General features: G+C 47.7%; 1 protein-coding gene across 1 annotated transcript in view; it reads right to left on the bottom strand.

Annotated features, from left to right (window-relative positions):
* NOL10 (nucleolar protein 10) overlaps nt 1-19,473 on the bottom strand; it is a 100,327-nt gene that overhangs the window by 65,770 nt on the left and 15,084 nt on the right. The window contains exons 6-11 of the mRNA XM_058668279.1: nt 18,532-18,668; nt 12,849-12,914; nt 11,494-11,554; nt 9,061-9,146; nt 2,894-2,972; nt 1,762-1,911 (exon numbers count right to left, since the gene is read on the bottom strand). Of these exons, the coding sequence (XP_058524262.1) occupies nt 1,762-1,911; nt 2,894-2,972; nt 9,061-9,146; nt 11,494-11,554; nt 12,849-12,914; nt 18,532-18,668 (579 nt within the window). The remainder of the gene's footprint in view (nt 1-1,761; nt 1,912-2,893; nt 2,973-9,060; nt 9,147-11,493; nt 11,555-12,848; nt 12,915-18,531; nt 18,669-19,473) is intronic.

The raw sequence follows: 19,473 nt of genomic DNA, 5'->3' as shown, positions 1-19,473 counted from the left end.
GAAGCAGTCACAGTTTCTAGCCAATCCATATGCTGGAAAACTGCAGCAGGTAAACAATCTGGAAGCAAACTGGTCCCAGGCACTGTCTTTGGCAGGAAGTATGCACACCCTCCTTAACAGAACTTCACATTTTCAAAGTGTGTGTTACAAACAGACATAGTTTCGGATGGCCAGAAACACAGCAGAGAAAAATTCTGGCCAGACACTCCTGCTACAGGTGACCGACGCTGAGGCCGGAGGATCTGTGCGCCAACTTCATCTCAAATGCGAAATTTTTCGCCCAACTAGTTCATGCCCTCAAATGCTCAGAGCAGCCGTGACTGAGCCCAAGCAGGCATCACGCTACCACATGCTTCTCAAGGTCTATGTCAGCAGCAAGCTGGCGTTCAGAGCAGGAGGTGGGTACCCATCCCAGGCATTCCAAAATAGGGCAGGAGTGTATTAACCACCAGGCTCAACTCCCCCCTTTCACAATAATTACATATCAACTGTAAAAAATATATAGGTTTTTAAAAGATGCTGTTCCTAATGACAGTAAAGAATGCTTAAAAACAATTGTTATTGGGCCCTGTGGCGTGGCCTAGCGGCTTAAGTCCTCGCCTTGAACGCCCCGGGATCCCATGTGGGCGCCGGTTCTGATCCCGGCAGCTCCACTTCCCATCCAGCTCCCTGCTTGTGGCCTGGGAAAGCAGTCGAGGATGGCCCAAAGCTTTGGGACCCTGCACCCGTGTGTTAGACCCGGAAGAGGTTCCTGGTTCCCGGCTTCGGATCGGCGCGCACCGGCCTGTTGCGGCTCACTTGGGGAGTGAATCATTGGACGGAAGATCTTCTTTTCTGTCTCTCCTCCTCTCTGTATATCTGACTTTGTAATAAAATAAATAAATCTTTAAAAAAAAAAATGCTATTCTCGATGTGTTTTCCCAATCATTTAATGAGCCAACTTTAAAAAAAGGCAGGTGAAAAGGCAGACAGACTTACTATGCACTGAGGGACACCACACAAAAGTGAATACCCCAATAAATTAACCTTTTGCTATTCTCTCACACACCCAAGACATACCCAGGCTTAAAATGAAAAGCAGGGGCTGCCATTGGGGTACAATACATTAAGCTGCTGCCTGCGGTGTTAGCATCCCATATGGGCGTCAGTCCCAGCAGCTCCACTTCTTACCCACCTGCCTGCTAATACACCTGGGAAACCAGCAAAAGATGGCCCATGTGTCTCAGAAGGAATTCCAGGCTCCTGACTTCGGCCTGGGCCATCCCCAGCCATTGCTGCCATTTGGGGAATGAATAAGTAGATGGAAAAATCTGTGTGTGTGTGTGTGTGTGTGTGTGTGTGTCTGCCTACCTACCTTTTTCTGTAACTCAGCCTTTCAAACAAATATTAAATAAATCCTTAACAATATATAGGTAGATAAATAAAATGAAAAGCAGAAGGTAATTCAAACCAGCATATATTGCTATATTCTATATGGACTATCATATTTTAAAATGACACTTGGAGTTGAAGGAAGGGAAAAGCAACAGACTCTTCAACAATGATTTTCACTCAGAAAACATCTACAATACATGCCAGTTTTAGCAAATCAGAATTTCTTCATAGGGAGAAAATGACCACTTAACCTAAAGTGACTATGTCCCAATTAGACACTGAATACCTCTTCCTGAAGGTCCCAACATTACTCAGAAAAGGTAATAGGAGAAGAAGCATTAGGAAGCATACGAGTAATCAAGAAAGCAATTAACCAAAAATACGTACTGTATTCTTGTTCCACATTTTGATAATCCGAGAGTCGGCAGACAAAATCAAATCCATTGACTCCTGGAAGTGCACCGACTTGATGGGCAGTCCGTACTGGTGGTCCTTGACGAGCAACGGCTTGTCAGACCGAAGGTCATACAACAGAACCTCAAACAAAGAAGAGATACTCTGTTAGCAGCAAACCAAACATTTTTACCTTAAAAACAAAACAAAACAAAAAAACAAGCCATGTAAAAGCAGGACTGTTTCATTACCTTCTTCTGAAAGAATAAAAATCCTCACTCAAGGTACTGACATTCTAAAGACAGCCAACAATTTTCTATAACAATCTCTTAAATGACTCTTAGAGAACATAGCTTTATGAATTCAATCCTGGGCATAATGTTTGGGGACACAAGTTTAACAACTACTGAGCTATGCTAAGAAGGAAGTTTTATTTAAAAAAAAGAAAAGAGCAAGTCTTACAGAACTTACTTCATTTGCTGATTCAGCAAATACACACGGAGGGCCTGTCCCATAGCAGACAATGACATGGCAACTGAATCAAATGGGAAGGCCTGGCGTTGTCAGCAGAGTCGTGGTGACGGCCATCGCTGTCCTGCCGGGAGGAGTGGCCTACTCTGACCTGGCTGTGAGAAGCTTGGTCTTGGCGACGAGAGACAGATCTCAGACCACTCTGGGGCAGCGTTAGGGCTGGGCAGGGAGGGACAGGGCTGCACTGTAGTGCGCTCAGACACACTGCTGACCCTGACCGCTCACAGCACAGGACGTGACTAATAGTGCCACCACGAGCCCACCTGCACTAAAGCCAAGGCTGCAGGACTTCTCAGAGCCTCCCACCTATACTCAAACCCACTGCGAATCTCCAGCAGAACTCCAAAGTCAAACCACAGAACAGTGTTCCACACAATCAGGAAAATTCTCTAAGGGGCACTGGACCAAAGCCCTGGGGGCCAACAGAACTGTCCCTCTAGCCCCAGCACATCTCAGGTCACCACTGAGCAAAGGCAGGGCTCCTGGGGAGCCGGAGGAATGCGGCCTATGGGGGCCTCCTCTCCTCTCTGCCCCAACAGGAACACCTCATCCTGAGTGCTCAGAACACAAACTTGCTTCCAGCTTCAACAGTTACCTGCCCCGTGGATGTTCCAACGGCCATATTCAATGCCCCGTGAAATTTCAAAGCAGAGATGGTTGGCAAAGTGCTTACCCTGAAAGGAAAAATGTTCACACTCCATGAACATATGGTCAACCTCCCACCAAGTTCACTCAATCCTCACCTCCACTCTATAATGCATAGTCATCCTCCCAGCTTTCTGTTTAAACGGTAACTACACCCAAACTTTCATCATCAAAATATACTCTTCAGGGCCCCGGCGGCGTGGCCTAGCAGCTTAAGTCCTCGCCTTGAACGCCCCGGGATCCCATATGGGCGCCGGTTCTAATCCCGGCAGCTCCACTCCCCATCCAGCTCCCTGCTTGTGGCCTGGGAAAGCAGTCGAGGACGGCCCAAAGCTTTGGGGCCCTGCACCCGTGTGTTAGACCCGGAAGACGTTCCTGGTCCCGGCATCGGATTGGCGCGTACCGACCGTTGCGGCTCACTTGGGGAGTGAATCATCAGATGGAAGATCTTCTTCTCTATCTCTCCTCCTCTCTGTATATCCGGCTTTCCAATAATAATAAAATCTTTAAAAAAAAAACAAACAAAAAAACACAAAATATACTCTTCATATTCAAATGCAACCCTCTTCACCTTTCATTTAACTCTTTTAACTTCTTAATTGAGGCAGGCAGGCAGATGGTGAGCTCCGATCTACTGATTCACCCCCAAATATGTCCAACCTCTGAAGGGGAACGAAGGCTAAAATGGGGGCCCAGGGATTCAAGGCCGGTCTCCCGGGGATGACAGGAATCGGGGGGCTGAGCCTTCACTGCTGCACCCGGCCTGCGGCAGCAGCAATGCAGAGCCAGGAGCTGGGGCCAAGGATCCCAGCCAAGCACTCCAAGTGTAGACAGTCCCAATCTTAGCCTAAATGCTTGCAATGTCATTAAGCCAGAACAAGGTATTTTCAGAGACATACTTTTTTAACTAACAGAAATTTTCTAATTGGACATGGCTATAACAATCATTTTAAAATTAGCCATGCCCCGGTAAATCAAGATAAATCACCAGGAACCAGTGCTGTGGCACAAGCCGCTAAACCACCACCTGTGATGCCGGCATCCCAATCACAGCACGAGTCTCACCTACCCTGATCTTAACCCAGCTCCCTGCTAATGTGTTTGGGAAAGCGGTGGAAGGCAGTCCAAGTGGTTGGGGCCCTGCCACCCCAGTGAGAGCAAGATGGCATCCAAGGCTCCTGGCTTCAGCCTGGCCCAGCTGGGCCTTTGCGGCCATTTGGGGAATGAACCTACCAGCTGGCAGATTAAAGATCTCACTCACTCTCACTGCCTTTCAAATAAACAAAGAAATCTTTTTTTTCTTTAAAGGAAAAAGACCAATCACCGAATGAGGCCACTAGAATCTGTAGAAGACAGAACGAATGGTCTGACCACTTCTCACCCACCCACCATGCGCTTGGCACACAAGCAATGCCCTACTGTGGGCAGAGATCCAGGTGCTGGGTCACAGGTGGACAGCAGTCCTGCTCTCCACAGTGGTCCATGCTTCTTGCCCAGGCCAGGCAATGGCAGTCAGCTTCCTTCAGTCTCTACTGCCACCTACAGCCTCAGTCTGGAACTACATGAAACATGCAGACCCTTGAGGTCCCACTTTTACAGCTGATTGGAATCACTCACTCTCAGGGGCTGGGGTTCTGGTACAGCAGGTGAAACCAGCACCTACGCCAACTTGAGTCCCAGCTGCTCCATTTCCAATCAGCTCCCTGCTAAAGTGCTCGGAAAGGCAGCAGAAGATGGTCTTGCACTTGAACCTGGCCAATTTTGTGGCAAAACTGGCAAGCCAGGCTCATGGCTAGAGCCTTTGTGGATAGATTTCACTTTTTGTCTCCACTCTCTGTAACTCTGCCTTTCAGATATATAAACAAACCTTTTAGACAAATAATTTTTCAATATAGTGATAAACTTTCTCTACTAAAACTTTGTTTCCTAATAAGAATGATGTTATTTTCTTCAGTCCTGTGGTTATGAGAGCTTTTCCCACGACATCTTTCTGACTGCACATTGCTGAAAACACCTAAGCAGCCACCCCACTGGTTCTGAAAGGCTTCCAGCTGACTCAACAGGGTTTCTCAGGCCGACAGGCCCACCATCTTGGCACCACGCCGGCCTCCTCCATCCCAATGCTGCTTTCTCTCACTCTCCTGGTTCGACCTTCCAGAGCTTGGTTAAACAATGAAGTGGCAGCTTAGAACACTCAAAGGACAAAAGCAAACCTAGTATTAAAAATTAAATCAGTAAAATCACCTGAAATTAACTGAGCAAGAAAAACCATGCACACCTTGGCATATGCCCCACCTTTTTGCCCCAATCACACTCAGGGGCTCACGGCTATCCTACCTAATGGCACTACAACTCCACCGCCAACCGCTGGTCTGCCTGTCCCCCTGGTGGCCTGGGTGGAGCATCCTTCCAGGACTCAGGCCATCGATCAGCAGTGACTGTGCCCAGCACAAAGGGAAGGCAGTGAGTACTCTGGTGAAATACTTACGGCCTGGCAAAGGGAAGGCACACCCTGTCAGCCATTTTATCTAATCAGCGCCCCCAGACTCTCCCTAACATGTTCCCATTAGTGACAGCATTGGGACACCTGCCACAGGCTGAGGGGCCTGAGGGGCCTGAGGGAGTGAGGCTTGCTGTAATCAGGTGGGTACATGACTTCCTGCAAGGCGAGTTAGCCTGTCTCCAATATCTAAAAACACGGATGGTCGAGGTCTAGATATTCTCCCTAACGGAATGAAGGCAACACACGACTGCACACCGTGAACGTCCTGCGTGCCCGTCGTGGGGTGATTATTTCAATCACTGCTCCCTCGCACTGGGAAGTCAGGCTGCTTTTTTTCTCACGTTCCTTTTTAGTATTTTTCAAATATGCTATCATTTTTATATTCTGTATAGATCATCTTTCTAAATAATAAAATTATCTTTTCAGGTACCAAAAATATACAAGCGCTGGAAAGTGGTCTGCCTTCAAGGACAAAGGAGACCACCCAAAATGCTTAAAAATCAATGTTCTAGTATAACAGGAAATGGAATAAATACCACCCTGTTTCTAAATACCAAAGTTAAGAATTTGTTTTAACTCTCAGGTGTTATGTATTGTGCTAGGCATGTGCACCCCATTTATGCTGCCCTTTTTTTTAAAGATATTGGAAAATCAGATATACAGAGAGGAGAGACAGAGGAAGATTTTCCATTCGATGGTTCATGCCCCACGTGCTACAGCAGCCAAAGCTGCGCCAATCCAAAGCCAGGAGCCAGGAGCCTCTCCTGGGTCTCCCATGCAGGTGCACGGTCCCAAGACTTTGGGGCATCCTAACTGCTTTCCCAGGCCACAAGCAGGGAGCTGGATGGGAAGCAGGGCTGCTGGAGTTAGAACCAGCGTCCATATGGGATCCCAGCAAGTGCAAGGCAAGGACTTTAGCTGCTGGGCTACTGCCCCGGGCCCCAAAGATAAGATTATTTTCTTGCCTTCTTTCCTTAAGTTTCCTACAATGTTACTTCATTATAACCACTACATGTAAAATAAAAAGAGCCTACGACATATTGCGAATCATATCTGCTGGCCTAGCTTCCATACACTTCTACAAAGTAATGCTCTTTTTTAAAATTCCAGGACAAGTTACTGGTTAAGAACAAAGGAAGGGCTCAGCAGCATGGCCTAGTGGCTAAGGTCCTCGCCTTGATCCCATATGGCCGCTGGTTCTAATCCCGGCAGCTCCACTTCCTCTCTGTCTCTCCTCCTCTCAGTATATCTGACTTTGTAATAAAAATAAAATAAATCTTTTTAAAAAAAAAAAAAAGAACAAAGGAAAAGTAAGCTCTGTTTTCTAGGAAATGGATCTCTAGCTTATACCTGACTCCTCTGCCTCCCAAAACTACACAAGCTTCTGATTCATTTTTTTTTTCACACCAATACACTGTCTGCATTTTCATACCAATACACGGTCTACATTTTCCACTGGCTTATTCTGTTACCAAGCACAGAATAAGCAAGTTGTCCAATTTTTTTTTTTTTTTTTTTTTTTTAGATTTTATTATTATTGGAAAGCCGGATATACAGAGAGGAGGAGAGACAGAGAGGAAGATCTTCCATCCGATGTTTCACTCCCCAAGTGAGCCGCAACGGCCGGTGCGCGCCAATCCGATGCCGGGAACCAGGAACCTCTTCCGGGTCTCCCACGCGGGTGCAGTGTCCCAATGCATTGGGCCGTCCTCGACTGCTTTCCCAGGCCACAAGCAGGGAGCTGGATGGGAAGTGGAGCTGCCAGGATTAGAACCGGCGCCCATATGGGATCCCGGGGCTTTCAAGGCGAGGACTTTTAGCCGCTAGGCCACGCCGCCGGGCCCAAGTTGTCCAATTTAAAATTGTTTAATGTACTATACTTCAAACCAGGAGTAACGAAGCTGCTTGCTAGTATTACTTCAGTGAAACCCAAGCCTAGCCAGGAGAGCGTCCCTGGGTTCACCTTCAATGTCATAAAACACAGATGAAAAATACTCTCCTCTGCTTACCACAAGGGACGATGCAATCAGACAAAGGTCTCTTTCATGTTCAGCACTCTTAATTTCTTTTCTGGGTAAGACTGTTTTATATAAACTGATTTCTTTAAAAGGTTTATTTATTTATTTATTTATTTATTTTATTGGAAAGCCAGATTTACAGAGAAACATCTTCTGTTTCACTCCTTAAGCAGCCACAATGGCTGGAGCTGCACCGATCCAAAGCCAGGAGCCAGGAGCGTCTTCCAGGTCTCCCATGCGAGTGCAGGGTCCCAAGGCTTTGGGCCATCCTCCACTGTTCTCCCAGGCCACAGGCAGGGAGCTGGATGGGAAGTGGAGCAAGAACTGATTTAAAAAAGGAAAGGAAAGGAACCAGGGTCCCAGCATGGTGGCCAAGCGGCTGAAGTCCTCGCCTTGCATGCGTCAGGATCCTATACTGGCACTGGTTGTATCCCAATGAAGCTCCTGGCTTCGGATCAGCTCAGTTTTGTCTGGCTGCTGTGACCACCTGGGGAATGAACCAGCAGACAGAAGATCTTTCTCTCTGTAAATCTACATTTCCAATAAAAACAAATAAATCTTTTTTAAAAATTAAAAAAAAGGAAATGAATCCTCCTTTGTTCCAAATGCAAAATACACAACATACTACAGCACTTAAGAGGGCTCCCAGCACCCCCTAACACCCTCCTGCACAGCACCCACGCGGCCCTGAACTCCCTCCCGCACAGAACCCGGCAGCCCTGAACGCCCTCCCGCACAGGGCCCGCGCTGCCCCGGATGCCCTCCTGCCCAGGACCCGGCAGCCATGAGCGCCCTCCCGCCCAGGACCCGGCAGCCATGAGCGCCCTCCCGCCCAGGACCCGGCAGCCATGAGCGCCCTCCCGCCCAGGACCCGGCAGCCATGAGCGCCCTCCCGCACAGAACCCGGCAGCCATGAGCGCCCTCCCGCCCAGGACCCGGCAGCCATGAGCGCCCTCCCGCACAGGGCCCGCACTGCCCCGAACGCCCTCCCGCACAGCACCTGAGCAGCCCTGAACGCCCTCCCGCAAGGCTGAAAGAGGACCAGCAGGTAAAGACAGCACTTTGAGAACCCCGAGCCGGGAAGCGTTCCCGGGCTGACGGCAGCAGTCAGCCTCAAGCGCAGGGTCCGAAGCAATCTGCCTGTTCCTCCCTCCTGTGTTGACAAGGCCAAGGAACATGCCCAAGGCTAGGGACCACTGGGAAACACCAGGCACCCTGGGGAACAGCGGAGGAATGGGGACTTCAACGTTTTTTGTGGTGTCCCCACTTAGTTTTTGAGGTTTGCACCCCCAAGGCAAACAGCAATGAGAAGCATGAAACACAGTCCCTTCCGCCTTCGGATTCACAGCGCATCTCTTCACCCGATTCTGTCCCTAGTGGCACAGGGCAGGAGCACCCACCCTTGCAGAGACCCCGGCGGCGGAAGTGAGGCACTGCGCAAGGGACCAGCAAAGCCCCCTCCCCGGCTCACCCTCTTCGTGCTACCTGACAGCAGAGCTCTCTCTCAAGGGCTTCACTGCACTGACGTGTTTGAACTCAGTTCTGAGCCACTGGCTCGGGGTGCCGGACAGCCTCCCCGGGTTAGGGTCTACTCACTCGGAGTCCGCCGTGACGCTGCTGAGCGCGCAGTCCAACACACCCACTCTCCTTCGCGTCCTGGGGTCCCAGCACTCCACTCGGCCCTAAACAGAGACCAAGGGTGAATGAAAGCCGCAGCTGGCAAGCCTCTCCAGGCAAAGGGCCGCCTGACCAGCAGGGATTCTTTCACGCAGAATAAAACTGAACTTGTTACCTTATTCCTGTTTAAACACTTTACTGTGGCAGGTGTTTTGTGCGGCAATGTAGGCTGCACTTGGGCTGGCCACTTCCCCCAAGGGAGCACCTGGTACAGTCCCAGCTAGTGCAATCCTGGCGGGCAGCAGATGGTGGCGCCACTTGCGGCCCTGCGACTCACCCACAGGACCCACCAAGTTCTGGACTCCTGGCGTCAGCCTGACCCCGTCCTGACCTATGCACGCATGTAGGGAGAGAACCAATGGATGCAATAGTTGTCTATACTTATCTCTGTCTCTACATCTCCCAAATAAGAATAATAAATAAGTTTTATTTTACTATGAGCTAATTTTCTTTTACAAAATAAAAACAAAAAAATTCACTTGGGAATAAAGACTTAAAATGCAATGCATGGGGCCCGGCAGTGTGGCCTAGCGGCTTAAGTCCTCGCCTTGAACGCACCGGGATCCCATATGGGCGCCGGTTCTGATCCCGGCTGCTCCACTTCCCATCCAGCTCCCTGCTTGTGACCTGGGAAAGCAGTTATGATGCCCCAAAGCCTTGGGACCCTGCACCCACTTGGGAGACCTAAAGGAAGTTCATTGTTCCTGGCTTCGGATCGGCTCAGCTCTGGCCATTGCAGCCACTTGGGGAGTGAAGATCTCTCTCCCCTCCTCTTTATGTATCTGACTTCCCAGTAAAAATAAACAAATAAATAAATTTATTTATTTCTTAATCATGATGTCATGATTGTATAGGTGAAGACATTCTCTTAGGGCTGGTGTTGTGGCCTAGCACGCTAAGCATCCCACACAGCTGGCAGGTAAACTTGCAGCTGCTCTGAATCGGAGCTAGCTCCCTGCTAATGCACCTTGGAAAACAGCACATGATAATCCAGTGGGGCCCTTGCACCCGTGTGGGAGACCTGGATGAAGCTCCTGGCTCCTGGCTCTGGCCTGGCCCGGCTCTGGCTGTTGTGGCATCTGGGAGTGACGCGGGGGTAGAAGATTTCTCTCTCCTCTCTCTGACTTCTTTTAAATAAGTAAATAAATCTTTCAAAAACATATTGCCCTTAGCAGTCTTAAGAAACATGACTTAAGCATAACATTCTAACACACTCAAGGCTTTACATATTTCTCTAAGTTCAACCTCATAGGCCCCATTTCAAATCCTCATCTCCTAACATGCAAGTCATCTGACTTAATAAAAAATTCCACTTCCTCCCTATGGGCCTGGTTTAGTAACTCCCAGTACACTCACACAGTGGAATCCTACCCATCAGTTTTAAAACATTAATTTTACAGTGTGAGTGGCTATCAATAGCAACACCTGCAGGTGGAACACCATGGCATACTGCACAGCTGTGAACTACAGAGCACAAGCCCTGCTGAGGCCCGGGCTCGCGCCCGTGACGTCACAACTGAGTCGGCTTGACTGCGCCAGGATGCTCCCACACTGTGAAGCTGCCAGGGACACACCTCCCAGAACGTGACGTCACTGCAAGCGTGCACACCTGCGATTTCATTCGTAAAAACTTCAAAACCAACTCTTGTACACACATGCGTACTAGCACATACGGGGGAAACACCTGAGGGGCTACACCTCAGAAACATCCCAGGCACACGGACCGGGTGGCCAGAGGCTGCAGGGCACACCTTCGAACCACTTGCTTCCGAAACGCTTGCATTTCTCTTTTTTACTGTATTTATCATTGTTATAAATAAAAAATGTAAACAGAAAAATTCCTCTCCAGCAAGGACACTAATCCAGAAGCATCGCACACGGTGGGCAATGTGCTTGTTCAGGTAGTGCCCAGCAGAGCCACGCCACAGGCCGCCCGGATCCCGGGGTCACTGCACGTGGTTCTCAGCCACGTGGCTGCGAAAAGGACCCGGAGCTCTGTCAGCTCAGTCTCCCCAGCGAGAGGTTGGCCCGCAGCAGCACCCCACATTCAGAACCAAGTACCTGCCATGTGGGGAAGGAGCTGGGAGCCCAGAGACACTGTCTCCAGAGGAGGCTAGGCGGCCGAGTGCAGCAGGGAGGGCAGGCCACGCTCAGCCCCCAGCCCTTCAGATGCAGTCTCTGAGCCCCGTGTGGAAGCCTGCCCAGGCAAGGGTGTGCGGAAAGATCAATGACCCCTACACACTGGAAATGCACACCGCATGGCTGGCCTGCTCCCAGGCACCCCATGCCTCACACCACTCAGGCGCAAACGTAACACAAGTCCCAGGAAACAGCACGCCAGCACATGCTCACCTCAATGGTTCCTGTGGCAAACAGGCCATGCACAGTGTTTATGTCGCAAACGTTATTCTCCCTGAAACAGCAAAGCAAAGGGGGAGAACACACTAGCTGGCATCCGCTTCAGGGGGAAGCGGCATTCAAAACCCTCCTGCACAGTCCACCCAAACTGAGGAAAGAGAACACAGATTCTCATTCTTTGGCATGAAAGGGTTAAGGCACCGACCGCAGGCTCTGTCGTGGGGTGCTGGGGTGCTGTGGGGTGGCAGGTAAGGAGAGGCCACCCCCAGAGGTGCTCCGGCAGCTCAAGGGGAGGACCAGAACTCGGCTGGCCCCGGCTCTGATCCACTGCCTCATGCCACAGCAGCTCCGAAGCACCCAAGGACAGAAGACGCAGGGATTGCGACAGGAAGCTACGAGTCAGTGGGCAGACAGCTGTTGGATGCACCAATGCCATCAGGAAATCTCTACAATCTTTCGAAAGAAAATAAAAACATTTTAAGTCAAACAGAAAGACGTCAAGAGTTTGCTTGGTTTTTATCCCAAGCTTCCTGGAACCTGGAAAGCTCCTCAGGGATCACTCGCCCTAGCGGTGAACAGAGAGGTTGGGACCTGTACAATCCACCTGCGAGGGTCTGGGTTCAATACCCGCCTCTGGCTCCTCACTCAGCTTCCGCTACCGCGGGCCCTGGCAGGCAGCTGGGCACAGCTCAGGCAGGTGGCTTCCTGCCATGCCCAGGGGAGACCCCACCTGGGTTCCCAGCTCCAGCCTTCAGCCTGGCCAGCACCAGGCATCACAAGCAGCAACAGACCCCTCGGTCTACACACACACATCGCTTTGTGTCAAATAATTCTCTAAAGTGGCTGCATAATACCTGGCCCATAACATACATTTCTACTATTGAAGTCACTGCTCTTATTCATTATGCTGGATAATAAAGACAGACGCACTGCTTAAGCATTCCCCTCTGAGGGGAACATAGACTATAACATATGATAAGAGAGAAACAAAAACATTGAAATGTCTGCTAGCCAAAAAAAAAAAAAAAAAATTAAGATATAACTTCATTCAAAATTTCTCCGGGGGGAAAATAACACAAAAAAATTATGACAGAAACTTGAAAGCACACTGCAAGTAATAATAATAACTAAGTTACTAAGTAAGTTTTATATAATTTTAAGATCACCAGGACTTTCAGTAAGCTTTTTGGGAAAAAAAAAAACACATTAAAAAAAAAATACACGTATTTGCTATCTGCCTGAACAAGCTAGGCCAAAGCTCCACTTCTGGGCGAAGCTGCTCGCTGTAGCAGTGTGAGCATCTGGCTCCATCTCCTGGTCAAAATAAGAACAGCAAGCAGCATACTCACGCAGCGTCTGTTTGCAGTGGATTCAAGTACCGGCCTTGCTCTAAATTCAATCTATAAACTTCAGAGCTGCAAAGCGATAAAGGAAATTTTAAAACTCAGTAATTTAGAATAAATTTCTAATCCATATATTCAAGTAAATACACACATTTTATAAACATAAGTATGTACACAATTCATAAGCCATTATTTATCTATAAGCCAACAGAAAAAAATGTATCCAAAGCCTAAAAATGTCTTATTTCTGAATTTGTTTACATATAAAATTGATTTAAATCACTCATCTGCCAAGGAAACATTATGAATCAACTAAGCAGAATATTTACAGATAACACACAGAATGCAAAATCCCAAAGTATAATGCGCACCTAGACGCGTGTACCAGGCTTAGGAGATCCAGTAAAACACCAGGAAAGCTGAATGCGAAGCGGACGTGGAATCCAAATCCAGGGACTGAGCTGAGAAGCAAGTGGCCCAAGCTTCGCCTGGCACCACAATGCCTGCAACTTCTTACTCGCTGCCGTATCTTCCCCATTTTCCACCGTGAACGCGTAGTTTTATAACCATGGAAAGGGTAGCATTTAAGCATGCTAAGCCAGCTATGAAACTGACCTGCCCAGTCGGAGCACCCCAGCAGCTTACCTACGTACCACTAACAGAAGCCAACATTTCAAGCAGCCAAGGCAGGCATCACATCATTTTTTTTTCACATTTTATTATTATTATTATCATCTTGGGTTTTTTTTTAAGATTTATTTATTTTATTACAAAGTCAGATATACAGAGAGGAGGAGAGACAGAGAGGAAGATCTTCCGGACGATGTTTCACTCCCCAAGTGACCGCAATGGCCGGTGCTGTGCCAATCCAAAGCCGGGAACCAGGGACCTCTTCTGGGTTTCCCACATGGGTGCAGGGTCCCAAGGCTTCGGGCCGTCCTCTACTGCTTTCCCAGGCAACAAGCAGGGAGCTGGATGGGAAGTGGAGCTGCCGGGATTAGAACCGGCGCTCATATGAGATCCCGGGGCGTTCAAGGCGAGGACTTTAGCTGCTAGGCCACGCTGCCGGGCCCATTATTACTATTATCATCTTAAGATACAATTTCATAGGCTTCTGGCATTTCCCTTATCCCCTCCCCAATTTCCTCCCCCTCACCTAGTTCCTCTATATAATTACTAAAATATAGCTCTTCATACACAGTCATATGTCGATCATTGCGGGCATGGACAATGGCAGAGAGTCCAGCATCCTACTGTCAAGATATAGCAAACAGTTTCATTGTAAGTCCATCTTTGTCTGGAAGTAGAAATGCATACTACATTGTATCCTCACATCTGGATGTTAGTTTCCATTTCACAGCTACTGTACATCCCCTCAAATGAAAAGTCATAACACAAAATCAACAATAGAAAGAAAAATAGAAATTTACAATGCCATGAAGTTAAATGACATGTTACTAGATATGACAGTCTCCATTACACAGCTACTATACATCCCCTTAAATGAAAAAATGCAAAACAAAATCAACCTCAGGGAGAAAAAAGAAATTAACAACACCACGAAGTTAAATAACATGCTACTAAATGACTAACGTGTAGCTGAAGAAATGAAAATCAAGAACCTTCTTGAAGAAAATGATGCTACTGTATGATCTAGGAGTCATTGAATGATTTAATCAGAAGAAAGAGTTTTGAAGAGATGAAACTAACAGAAAACAGCAAAACCCATGCGATATAGTTGCCACTGCTTTTTGTTGGTGAAGTGTGTCTCTTCTAGACAATAAATAGATGGGTTTTGTTTTTTAATCCAATCTACTAATCTATGACGTTTGAGCATAAGCCATTTACATTCAGGGTTAATATATACGGATGGTACTTTGGTCCTGTCATTTTAGCAATGGGTTGTTCATTGGTTTAGTCTTCTGTTGTCATTTTACTGGGATCCTGTTCCCATTTGCCTTTGGTTTTAGTGGGTGCTATTCCTCTTCTCTGTCAAGAGAACATCTTGAAGTATCATTTGTAGGGCAGGTTTGGAAGAGGCAAATTCTTTTAACTTTTCTTGACTGTGGAAGAATTTTATTTCATTTTCAAAGACAAAAGAAAGCTTTGCTGGATATGTTATCCTAGCCCGACAGTTTTTTGCTTTTAGAATCTGGAATATGTCACTCCATTCTCTTCTTGCCTGTAGAGTTTCCTGTGACAGACCTCCTGTGAGTTTAATTGGCATTCCTTTATATGTCAATTGATTTTTTTCACATGCACATTTAAGGATCTTTTGCTTATGTTCATTGAAGAGAGCTTGGTGATCATGTGTCTTGGTGAAGATCGCTTTTGATCAAGCCTGTTGGGAGTTCTGTGCCCCTCCTGGATCTTGTTTCCCAATTCTTTCTCTAGATAGAGAAATTTTCCTTTATTATTTCATTAAATACATTTGCAAACTCAGCTTCTCTTTCTGCACCTTCTGGGACTCCCATAACTCTTATATTTGGCCTCTTAATAGTGTCTTTCAATTCTTGACTACTTTTTTTTGGCCTGATCCAGCTCTGCTTCCAGCTTTTTGTTTGCTTCCCCCTGATGACAGGAAATATCTTCCAATTCTGAGATTCTTTCTTCTGTTTGCTTCATTCTATTTTGGAGACTCTCCACTATACTTTTAATTTGTTCTACTGTGTTCTTAATTTCTGATATATCAGCCTTGATTTGTTTTATTGCTTCCTTAAATTCTTTGAACTCTTGTATGTGCTTCTCATTGTTGATGAGAAGCTTTAAAATGAGTTTTATGAATTCTGTGTCCCCCATTTTCTCGATGTCTTCCTCAGTTAACTCTGGAGTTGGCATAGGGTTTTGCTCCTTTGCAGGGGAGTTTTCAGTAATATTCATTGTGTCTTTGTCTCTTCTTTTGCTCTTGGTCATTGAACTTCTGGTTAGCAGAGTCTTCTCCTTGGGGCAGGTTTCTAAGCTGTGTCACCCACAGGTCTACAATGCGATTTTACTTATTGCGGTTGGTACACAACTCTTTGCTTGCTGCCACTTGTGCCACAACCTCCAGCAAGTTCCAGGTCTGGGTTCTTACATTAGATTTCCACCGTGGTCTCCACAGCCACAGCTCCTGGCTCACCACTCTCTACCTCCTGTGATACTGTGCTGAGGCTGCACCATGTCTCTGCAACCTTTCTCCCACTTTTGGTTGGAGCAGGTACCAGGATTAGGGAGACACCAGGCGTCCTATATAGTTAGGTTGTTGGTGGCGTTGATCTTGTCGGAACCTGTTGGACGTTAGGTCTGGTGCCACACGGACCTATTTTGACCATACGATGCCACAGTCGGTATTATTTTCCTGTGGGACCAGTGCAATCCACGCACCTCAGTGAGTTCTCGCGAGCTCAGCACATGCGCAGTTCACTGTTGTCCCCTGCAGTCCTAAAGCTACTGCCACAGTGTACAAAATGGTGCCTGACGTACCACTACTAGAGTTCTTGATCTGCTGGCCATCAGGTCTTAGGGCTACCCAGACCTGTCTTGGGTAGAACCTGTAGAATGACACGTTGCTGCAGTTCACTGAGTCAGAAATGAGCTCACTCCCAGCTCAGCATATGCTCAGTCCTAAAGCCCTTGCCTTTGCCTTCTTATGCAAAATGGCGCCAAATTCAGCTCTAGGGGGCTTACCGGGCTGTGAAATCCACCCTGTTCTCACACTGCCCATCTGGGATCTGCTGCTCTGTCTCTGCTCCTGGTCAAATCAAACGGACCAGCAGGATGGATAGTTCTTTGTCTGGGTTCACCTCCCAAGCTCCCAGTGAAAGTCCCTTCCCACCTGGTTGCTGGTGGAGTTCTGGCTGCTGGTGGAGTTCAGATCGCCATTAGCTGAATGCTGCTGGAGTATCAGCCACTGCAACACCACACCGTTGTTTTTGCTGCTTTCCTGTGTCTGTCAGTTTCCAGGTACCCCTCTGCTGTTGTTCTGTCCTTTCCTATTTCCTGGAATATGTCCTCTCTGCTTCATCCTGATTAAATGTTTTTCTGTCCATTTAAACGTGTCCTTACCTTATTCCGCCATCTTGATGTCCCGGCAGGCATCACATCTTAAACCTTTTTAAAGCCAACCACCCCCGATTTTTCTAAACTACGGTTCATAGTTGTATATGACCTAAATCACTAACATCTGGACAGAAATTCATCTTGATACTGAACAAAGATTAGGAACTACAAGATATAGGAAGTAAACAGACATCTGGAACAAAAAGAAAAGCAAAACAAAACAAAACAGTATTGTGAGAGCCGCCTCCTCTGGCCTTGGGGGGGGGGAGAGCGATAGGAGCCCAGTACCTCAGCTACTGTGAGCAGACTCTGGCCTGGGGGATAGGACCCCAGCATCTCAGCTACTGTGAGCAGACTCTGGCCTGGGGGTTAGGACCCCAGCATCTCAGCTGCTGTGAGCAGCCTCTGGCCTGGGGGTTAGGACCCCAGCATCTCAGCTACTGTGAGCAGACTCTGGCCTGGGGGATAGGAGCCCAGCACCTCAGCTGCTGTGAACAGACTCTGGCCTGGGGGTTAGGACCCCAGCATCTCAGCTGCTGTGAACAGACTCTGGCCTGGGGGTTAGGACCCCAGCATCTCAGCTGCTGTGAGCAGCCTCTGGCCTGGGGGTTAGGAGCCCAGCACCTCAGCTACTGTGAGCAGCCTCTGGCCTGGGAGTTAGGACCCCAGCATCTCAGTTACTGAGAGCAGCCTAAGGCCTGGGGGTTAGGACCCCAGCATCTCAGCTACCATGAGCAGCCTCTGGCTGGGGGTTAGGACACCAGTGTCTCTGGGAAGTGCCTGCACTCACGTCTGGCTCGGTTCTGACGTCAGCTTTCCACTAACCAGACACTGATAGGCAGCAGGTGTTGGCTCAGGGACCCAGGTCCCTAGTGCCCACGGAGCTGGGATGAGTGTCTGGATCCCATCTTTGGCCTAGCCCAGTCTTGGCTGCCACCAGCATTTAGGGAGTGACACAGCACACAGCAGCTGTCTCATCTGCCTGCTGGTCTCCATTTTCTCTCTCTGCCTCCTTTTTACTAAAAACATATCGACACCATGGACACACATTAGCAACTGCACCATACTAACCGGACTTCCACAGTTCTGATGAGTAGCTCCTGGTTTAACCACTGGGACAGTAACTATCACAGTTACTTCTGATGTTAGAAAATCTTTTATTAACAACAGGTGTCAGAACTACAGGAGAGCTGGGCATTGTAGAGCAGTGGGTTAAGCCACTGCCCGAGACGTGCGCATTCACTCTGCAGTGCCCCACCACAACCTCTCCTGCAATGGGGAGGCAGCAGAACATGGCCAGGCAGGTGAGCCTGCGTCCCACACAGGGGATCCTGACGCCCGGCCCCAGCTGGTGCAGCCTTTTGGGGAGTGAACCAGTGAATGAAACTTTATTCTCTTTCTTTCTTACTGTATCTTTCAAATACAAACATAAATAAATGTTCATAAGTAAATAAAATGCATGAATATGTAAAAAAGGTTTTTCTTTTGCTTATCCCTTATTTTCTAAAATTTCTGGCTTTTGCAATAACCACATTAATTATTATTATTATTATTATTATTATTATTATTAAAGTAAGCAAGCATTTAAATAGAAAGAAATATATAAGAAATTCCAGAGAAGAAGCAGGTTGGCTGGCAGGAGAAGACATACCTCGCGCCCACAAAGTACAGGTCGCATGACGGGTAGTGGTAGGAGAAATCCCTCCCGAACTTGGGTATTCTGGTTTTGTAGTAAAAACCTGACTGTGAGTGGAACTCAATGTATCTATCATTGTGTAAGAAGACAATCTGAAAACAAAACAACAAAGTTAGTTAGCTCAGCTTTCTAGGCAGAACGTCTACTCCACCAGCACTAAAACTGAGGCGGGAAGCAAGCCTTGGCCTCTGCCCTCTGGCCTCTGCCCTCTGGCCTCTGCCCTCTGCCGCTCCCCCTCTCTCTGCACACAGGTGCTCAATTAGGGAATGCCCCCTCCATCCAGCCAGCCTTGCTGCAACCCCCGACGGAAGGGCTGGGGATGCCCCCTGTACCTGGCGCCTGCACTTCACAAGGCACCTCAAGGGGCCACCTCCTGTCTAAGGAACACACCACATAACCCTGAAATGCCACACAGGCCTTGACACATGGGTTCCAATTCAACTTTAGTGCACAACAAAGAAATCTTAAAAATCTGTGGGTGATACAGCTAAATTTACCAAGATTTGGAGAAAATGTATTACAAAATTACATGTGTCAAAATGTGATAAACAACTGCCCTAGACAGAAGGGTAAAGTGTATCCCAGCTTCCAGAACTAAAGACAATATAGAACACAGATCAGCTAAGGACACTAAATCTGCCTTTGGCATCACTAAAAACCGGTCATTTTAAATTGAGTAAGTACTTAACTTGCAATTCTGTAACTGGCAAAAAACAACAACCAGAGTCCAAGATGGACTACTGGTGTCAAGAAAACAAACAAATGTAACTGTGCCGTGGACCATTCCAGAATATGTAATGGCCATGGCAGTGTTAAAATAGTTAAAGTTACTTTATTGTTTCTTTTCTCATGAACAAGAAAATGAAAGCAACTTGGGAAATCAATTCTCAGATTCAC

Source organism: Ochotona princeps, chromosome 8 (genome assembly GCF_030435755.1).
Source record: "Ochotona princeps isolate mOchPri1 chromosome 8, mOchPri1.hap1, whole genome shotgun sequence".
Taxonomy (NCBI): Eukaryota; Metazoa; Chordata; class Mammalia; order Lagomorpha; family Ochotonidae; genus Ochotona; species Ochotona princeps.
Note: the sequence above shows the minus strand (reverse complement) of the source record. Positions and strands in the feature narration are given on the sequence as shown.